The 8,195-nt window shown below is 40.5% G+C and overlaps 1 protein-coding gene across 1 annotated transcript in view; it reads left to right on the forward strand.

The window, feature by feature from the left end:
* The window catches only part of TYR (tyrosinase), a 41,885-nt gene extending 33,995 nt beyond the window's left edge, over positions 1 to 7,890 (forward strand). The window contains exons 4-5 of the mRNA XM_014877577.2: positions 3,078 to 3,259; positions 7,413 to 7,890. Coding sequence (XP_014733063.2) covers positions 3,078 to 3,259; positions 7,413 to 7,636 — 406 coding nt within the window. The 3' untranslated portion in view covers positions 7,637 to 7,890. The remainder of the gene's footprint in view (positions 1 to 3,077; positions 3,260 to 7,412) is intronic.
* Positions 7,891 to 8,195: the final 305 nt, after the last annotated feature.

Genomic DNA, 8,195 nt, shown 5'->3' on the forward strand with positions numbered 1-8,195 from the left:
TTATCTGGCCAAGAATAAAATAGTGTTTTGAGTCCCTCTTAGTGAACAAGCTGGGAATAAGCCTTTAAATTGAAAAAATAAATGCAACTTCACCCCATCACTTTATTAGCAAGCAGAATATGATCCTAATCTTTCAAAGTGTCAAATAAAACCCAAAAGCAAAAAAACACAAAGACTATTACAAGATAAAAGCACATGACTAGCTGTTCTGAAGGGAGTAAAAGAAAATGTGACTCTTAAAGCTTTAAAGAATGTTTCTGAGATTTCTATGGTGGCATACAGATATGTTCATTGAAAGAGATTTCAGTCAAGATGATAAGATCTTGTGCCAGCTAATGGAGAAAACTGTTCCCAAACAACTCAATGAATTGTGCAACACATCGTGTGCATCAACAAAACTCATCATATCAGGATTTAGAGGCATATGATTGCATATGAATCTAAAGATCAGCTGCAAGGGCAGGCAATTCAGTGCTCCTGCTACTGCTAAGCAATGCTTGATACCCCATGTGTGAACCACACTGCAAATGAAGGAAGCCAAAAGAAGGAATCCAAAAGTACATATGTTCATTTCCATGGAAATGTTTTTCATTTACATTCTGCTTTAAAGATTACTGGCCTAAGGATTCTTATTGAAAGCTCTTATGCAACAGCAACACTTAACTCATGCAGTGGGGATGCTGCATTTCAGGGCATTTCTTGCAAAGCTATTTCAGGCAAACGATGACTTTTAGCTCTGAACCTTGTGCTCATCAGCCCTCCGGATTTTCAGATTGTGACTGCTCAGCATTTTCTATAAATCAGGCCCCAGGAAGTACCGCAGATTGAGCATTCCAAAGTTAGGGTACAGATCATCATCAGACATGAAAAACCTGATCCAAGTGCTACCTCTGCCTTCTTAAAATATTACTGTGTTCCCACAACCAGAGTATCTCTGTGCCTCTAACAACCTTGTGCTGCAGAGAAGAGCTATCTCAGCTCCCATCTGCAACTGCTAGGAAAATAAGGCTCTGATAGTCAGGGTGCTTTACCCAAGGCATGAATAAAAGCCAGGCAGGGAAAAGACTGGAGTACAACACTTCTCCACATTCCACCACCCCTCAAGTTGAATGACTCCTTTATATTCTATGTCTTTTTCTCTTTTTTTTAGTGATTACTGAATTTCTTCACATTGTTTTCCAAAGATTACAGTGTTTCTGTTCAAACTTTATTGAGATAACTCCAGCTGAAGTCTTCATATTATTTAAACTTATCCATCTGAAAGCTAAACATCATTATTCAGATAAGAGTTTTTCCAGACAGGGTTGATGAAATTAACTGAAGAAGAGAGACACAAATGAAGATTTAAATCAAAATTAATACCTGCATTGTAAAGGGTAGATCAGCCCTATGATCACAGTCATGCTTTCATTTATTTGAGTTTTTGATCCTAAAAAGAGAACCAAGATTTTGGCTCTACCTCTATTTTGATGAGTATGAGAAGGCTTTAATTTGGTGGGCTATGCAGAGTGTTTCTCAATATTTCTGCCCAAAAATAAGAGATAGAAATCTATTGGCAGAATTTCTTGATAACCTGCAGAGATCTTGATATCCTGAGCACTTGCATTTAGGGACTGTATTTCTGCATTAACCTGAGTCCCTGAACAGCTCGGGGGGAGCAGGGGAAGGAAGTCCATGCCCTCTGGTCAGTGGCCAGAGCTGGGGAAGAGCAACTGTTGAACTAAATCTCCATTAAAGCACAGTTTACAGGTCTCTTTAAAACATTTATATCCCTTATAGCTGATAAATTAATCCAGTGATCCCTCCCTGAGCCTGGTTTTGATAATTACCTCTCATCAGTATCTTTGGATTTAGTATGGAGTCTTCTTGCTTCCTGCAGAAGATACCTGCATCTGCTTGCCGTGCTGCATTTTTCCAATTTTCCTATTCCAACCTGGCACACTCAGGTGAATAAACACAAAGGGATCAGAGAAAGGATTTGAGGACTGGAAGTGAAGAGCCAAGCAGAAAAAGTTCAAAGGGACGAGAATTGAGAATGTTTTAGAAGGTTCTTAATTTTGCTTTCCAAACACATTCAGTAGTTAAGTTGAAAATGCCACTATAAACTTTCCCTACTTCAGCCTTTAAGCTTTCTGCATCCAAGTTAAAGAGCAGACACACAGGCCTATGGTGACAGACAACTGATGGAAGAAAATTTGGAAGAGAAATATGGACTGGAGCAGCTGAGGCTGGAGGTGTGGGGAGCATCTTCTATTGGGTTTACATGGCACGGTTTTGGTAGTTAGGGGGCAGCAGGGTTGGCTTCTGTCAGAAGGCGTCAGAAACTGTCCCCGTGTCAGATGGAGCAAGATAGACCTGCCACTGGCCAGAGCTGAGCCCATCAGTGACACTGGCAGTGCCTCTGGGATAACATTTAAGGAGAAGCAAAAGAAAGCTGCACAGCAGCTGGGAGAGGGAACCACGTTAAACAACAGTGCAGACACAAAGATCAGTGAAGAAGCTCTGGCTGGAGAAAGACACTTTACTGACAGCTGACATGATTTGTCAGCTTATCCCTTCTTCCTCAGATGTTACCACTCCTTTGGTGATGTCCAAAGCATCATGATGTAACCATACTTCATTGTAGGCATGAAAACCCTTTCTTAGCAAAAGAAATTAGAGGAAGAGGAACAGGACTGAGCAGCTAGAAACAAGGCCATTCACAACTAGCTACAAATGTTTCAGAGAGTGAGTAGGAAGGACTGAGGTCTTAAATCCATTTTTCTCTATCCCTCACAACCACATGAATTGCTGAGCATGGAAAGAGAGTGATTTACATTTATGGAATTTAAAAGCACTCAGACTCTTTGCAGGACCACAGGCGTTTACTTTTTGTAGGCTTGCACAGGAACTCAGCACTAAAGTGGATAACCCCAAATTTGGAAATTTGGAAAGCATCACACACACATAAACACAAGACATTGCATTCAACTCTGTCTCCAGCATTAAAAAAAAAAAAAACATTACTTTCTTTTAATCTTCAAGAAGAAAATTTCTGCTAATCCCCATCATTAATTAACATGCATTTTTTTCCACAGCATTTTTGAACGATGGTTAAGAAGGCACAGGCCCATGCTAGAATTATACCCAGCAGCTAATGCACCAATTGGGCACAATCGAGAAAATTACATGGTCCCCTTCATTCCTCTTTACAGAAATGGAGAATTTTTTAAACCCTCAAGAGAGCTGGGGTATGACTATGAATATCTGCAAGAACCAGGTAACGTTATAATTTTTGGGTCAAAGCTGAAATGTAAAATTGGTTGCCTATCACCTGGAATATGTCTATCATATGAGAAGATAAAAAATTATTCTAATTCCAGATATTTTCCTGAATATAGTCCCAAATAGTACTTGCTTGTTTTCACATTTCTGTTTTCACATATATAATGGGTGAGCAACTGGATCATGGGTCAGGCACATAGGATTACAGGGAATGGGGTGACATCAGACTGAGGACCTGTCACTAGTGGGTTCTGCAGGCATCCATCCTCAGTCCTGTGCTGTTCAACACCTTCATAAATGACTTGGACACAGGACTGGAAGGGACACTGAGCAGGTCTGGAGACAGTACAAAACTGGGAGGAGCTGTTGACTCCCTTGAAGGTGGGGAGGCCCTGCAGAGAGACCTCAGGAAATTAGAGGAGTGGGCAATCACTAATCATATGAGGTTCAAAGAAGAGAAAGTGTCAGATTCTGAACCTGAGATAGGGCAGTCCTGGATGTGTGGACAGACTGGGGAAGGACATGCAGAAAAGACTTAGTCCAGGTGCTGGAATATAAGCTCATGAAACAGCCAGATCAAGACCAGAAATACATATGCATATTTTTAAATCAAAGACATTAGTTTCCTAAGCTCATATTATTGCTAGAATTGTACAACTCAGACAAAGTGGCAAATACTATGACTTTCAGGAGCTCTGAATCCTGAAATTGTACTGCAAGAGGAAGGAAATGGCAAAATACTTACCATCCAACAATTAATTTCCACTGCCTCTTGGACTCTCACCTTTTCCCAGGGGAGTACATAGTCCTCAGAAAAAGGAAATCCTATTAAATTCTGCCCATGTTTTTAACACAGAGGTAAGGAAAGTAGTTCCTTAATTATTTTGAAAGATCAACACAATGAATGAAACTCAACCTTGTTCAGAAAGCCCAGATAATCCTTAGATGTCACTCAACCCCTTGTTAATCTCTCTGAGAAGAAGCAAACTTAAGCTATTTCTTATCTGAAGAGAAGAACTGGTCACAAATGGAAAATGGTTGAACTCTCAAATTACAGATACAGATTTTCTCACTCTAGTGTATAAATACAGACTTTTCCTCAGGAGAAGCAAAAGTCTATGACTGGCAAACAGGAAGTACTGGATAAGTAGGAAAAAATATGAAAGAAGAAAAAAGTCAGTAGCAAAGATCTACGTGGTCAAGAAAAGGCAGCACATCTTTCAGATGAGGAAGAAGAGGCAAGCCAGAGGAAGAGAAAAAGATAGAATGAAGAATGGCCACACAAGATCTGGCCCCATCCTATTCTCAAAACCTTGAGGTTTCTTGAGGAACCTCGTCTTGTTTGCTTTTAAAGAAAATAGTTTGGGGGCGATTTTGGTGGTTCTACGTCAACAGCTGGACTAGATGGCTTTGGAGATCTCTTCCAATGTTGATGATTTTGTGACTCTGTGAAGAGCAGCGGTTCTGAGTTACCAGCAACTTAGAAGAGATGAAGTAGTACTACAGAGAGCATGATGAGGGTGGTTACAAGAAATAAAACTTGGAAAAATCCAATGACAAAATGGCCTTTTAATGCTAAATTTTATTGTTGTCTCTCTGAGGAAAAACTGATGCCTGTAGCTCTGCTTTCCACTGCAAAACAAATCAGTGTGTAAGAGTAACTAGTTTTAATTGCAGTTTTAATTCATGTGTATGGAAATCCATCCCTCAGGACTCCAAGGCAGATGTCACAGTGTAGCTACTGGGGAGCTGCTCTGGGGCAGACACCCAGCTTTCCCTGACATGAGAACCCTGAACTGTAAAATGACCACTACCTGCACGACTGCCTGTAAATGAACACGAGTTAGCAACAATAACAGAGATTTGGAAGACTAATGGCATCACCTAACAACAGCTGTCAAAACAAGTTGTTCTGGTAAGAGCTGTTTCAAGAGTTATATTTCAGCACCTGGACTAAGTTTTTTCTGTGTTTCTTTTCCTTCTTTCAGAAATGAAAACAGATAAATTTACAGATGCAGTCTTGACTTTTCCCCAGAAAATCTCCTTCTCCTAGTGGGAAGAATTTTATAGAAACACAGAATCATTTAGATTGGAAAAGACTTCTACAATCATCAAGTCCAAGTATAAAACCAGTGCCGTCAAGCCCACAATTAAAGCATACCCTAGCACCACATCCAAATGAGTTTTGAACACTTCTAGGGATGGTGACTCTACTACTTCCCTCAGAAGCCTGTTCCAGTGCTTGACAAACCTTTCCATTAAAAAAGATTTCCAAGCTGTAATAATGAGGAGATTTGATGAAATCTGTAGGAGCTGTGAACTTTTCACCACTACAAAGATAAGTAACCATGCTTAAAGACGACTGAGGGACTCCATGAATCTCTCCTAGCTCATCTTCCTAGTTTTGATTGTGGAAGTCTCACAAGTATTTCTTTTGAACACCTAGAGGTACACAACTGGTGGACAACAAACACACAAGAAATGGCAGAAGCCAATTATCCCCCTCCCCTCCTAGTTTAAAGACTTCTCTATCAGCCCTGCTAATTCCTGGGCCATGATCTTTTTCTCCCTCTGATTCAGGCATACCCCATCCCACATGAGCAGACCTGGTGCTTTGTAAGCTACCCTGTGGACAGAAGCCCCAAAATTCCACCTATGGCACCAGTCTCTTGGCCATGTATAGATCTGTTGAGTTTTCCTATTCCTTTCAGTATTTTCTGCTAGTACTGAAGGAATCAAGGAGAATACTGCTTGAACACCTGCTCCTTTAACTCAATGCCTCAGTGCCCTGAAGTCCCTTTAGATTACCCTGGGACTTCCTCCTTCAGTCTCATCCCTATCCACCTGGAATATTAATAGAGGATAGTCAGGCAGCTTCCTGGCTACATCCCTTACCCAGGCCCAGGGAGGCAGGATCTTTTCAGAGCACAGTGCATGTAACAGCATACTCTTGGAAGTACCATGACCCAAGAGGATAGATGGATTGTTTCTCTGGGAACCAGTGAAAATGCAAGATAACAGGAAGGTATTTATAGCCTTTGTGGGTGTACAACATTCTAAATATGGTTAAGTATATCTAAATCTGTCTAAATGCATAAAGAGCATTTAAAAATAAACTACCATAGGAGTTCCCAGAGAAGGTGCTCATAGAGGTGCTCTTTCTTTTCCCCTCTAGCTAGTAATTACTGCTAATAATGGTCTTTAGAGCTAGTAATTGGGAGATGTGGATTCCAAATCCTCCTTGGCTCAAGCGGACAAGTATTCCTATTTTTCAAATTCAAGCCAGAGCATTGCTGGGTGCATTTTGAACAGGTTTCTTTCCAGCATCTGCTGTGAAGTAAGAGCCCTGTATGGCAGGGTTTTCCTAACTCATTAAACCATACCAAGAAAAAGAGACAGACACACACATTTACATCACAAATAAGAGGGCAGCTGATCATCTAACAGTGAGAAGCTGCCCTGGATTCACCAAAGAAAGAGGATTTGTTGTGCAAAATGATCACAGAATAGTTGTCTACTGCCTCTCTCCACACAGGAGCGTCAAAGCAAGTGGAATTCAAGTTCACTATTAGTGAAAGGAAGGTTTTCCCCCTATTCAATATGTAGTTAAGGCAGGAATGTTTTTGCTGTTAAAATTTCAAAGAGCAGCTTGAAAAGATGATGGAAAGAGAAAAAAAAATCCTCCAATGACTGTTACACACAACAACACCACATCTGGGTCAGGCAATCCCTGACCTGCAAATTTTTGGAGGCTGGGTAAATAGTTTGTGAAAGCATTGTAATAGATAAACTTTTCTTAAAGTCTCCCTAGTGTTCTGCCTCAGTTATTGTTGCCAGAGGATGCTGAGCTAGCAAGACCTTTGGTCATACATTATCCAACTTCTTGCTTTACACTCTGAACTTTGGATAAAAACATTAGGAGCACTGGAGAGAGTGAACTCTGTGTCAGCCTTGGACATGAAGATTGAGAAACAGACTATTAGGGGTGAAGAGATTTATTTAAAACTATTTGTGGCCCTCAGACAATTTCTACCACTCCTGCCTCTTTATACTCAGCCTTCCAGTATTATCTATTATAGAACTTCCATAAACTGACAGTACATTGCATCAAATAAAATTATCTTTCTTTTTCTGTTTGATTTTTCAAGCCCTTCAGTCCTTCCAAGACTTTTTGACACCGTATCTTCAGCAAGCCCGTCAGATCTGGGCTTGGTTGGTGGGAGCAGCTGTGTTTGGAGGCATTGTTACTGCTGTGCTCACAGGGCTCATCAGGGCCTGCCGGAAGAAAAAAGAAGGAACTTCTTCAGAGATACAACCCTTGCTCATAGAAAGTGAAGATTACAACAATATAACTTATCAGTCCAATTTCTAGAGGCCTCCAGTAACTCAGTCATGTTTTGAGGTGTTAATCAAGCATGCAGCGTTTGAGTGATGTTTACAAATACCTTGTTGAGGCGTGCTGAGAAGTAGGAAGGGCACTCTCAAATCTCTTGTAACCTCTAATGTTGTAGCATCTTAACAGATCCACTCCTACAAAAATTTCCCAGATATAACATAAGCTACAACAGCACCCAAAGAACACTGTGTATTTCCTATGCTTGATTAAATAATGCTCCTATAAAACCAGACTGGCTTGTGTGGTGGATTTAATGTATAATTCTCTTTTATTTGCTTTTTCACAACTGTAGGCTCCAATTTCACAGCCTGATCCATGTTTGGCACATAGATATAGTGTCAAGTGCCTGATTGTATAATTGGTGCTGCATCCACTATGTGTTTGAATGTAAAAGCAAAAGAGCCCTTTAGTTCAGTAAGCAAAATATACAGTGACTGAGCAGAGTGACTGTCCTAAAGACACATTTTCTTCTGGCATGGAAGAGTTTTCCCTCCAGCTCCATTATTATATGTTCCATTATATATGGAATGTTATT

This window comes from Sturnus vulgaris, chromosome 2 (assembly GCF_052056855.1).
Source record: "Sturnus vulgaris isolate bStuVul1 chromosome 2, bStuVul1.hap1, whole genome shotgun sequence".
NCBI classification, from domain to species: Eukaryota; Metazoa; Chordata; class Aves; order Passeriformes; family Sturnidae; genus Sturnus; species Sturnus vulgaris.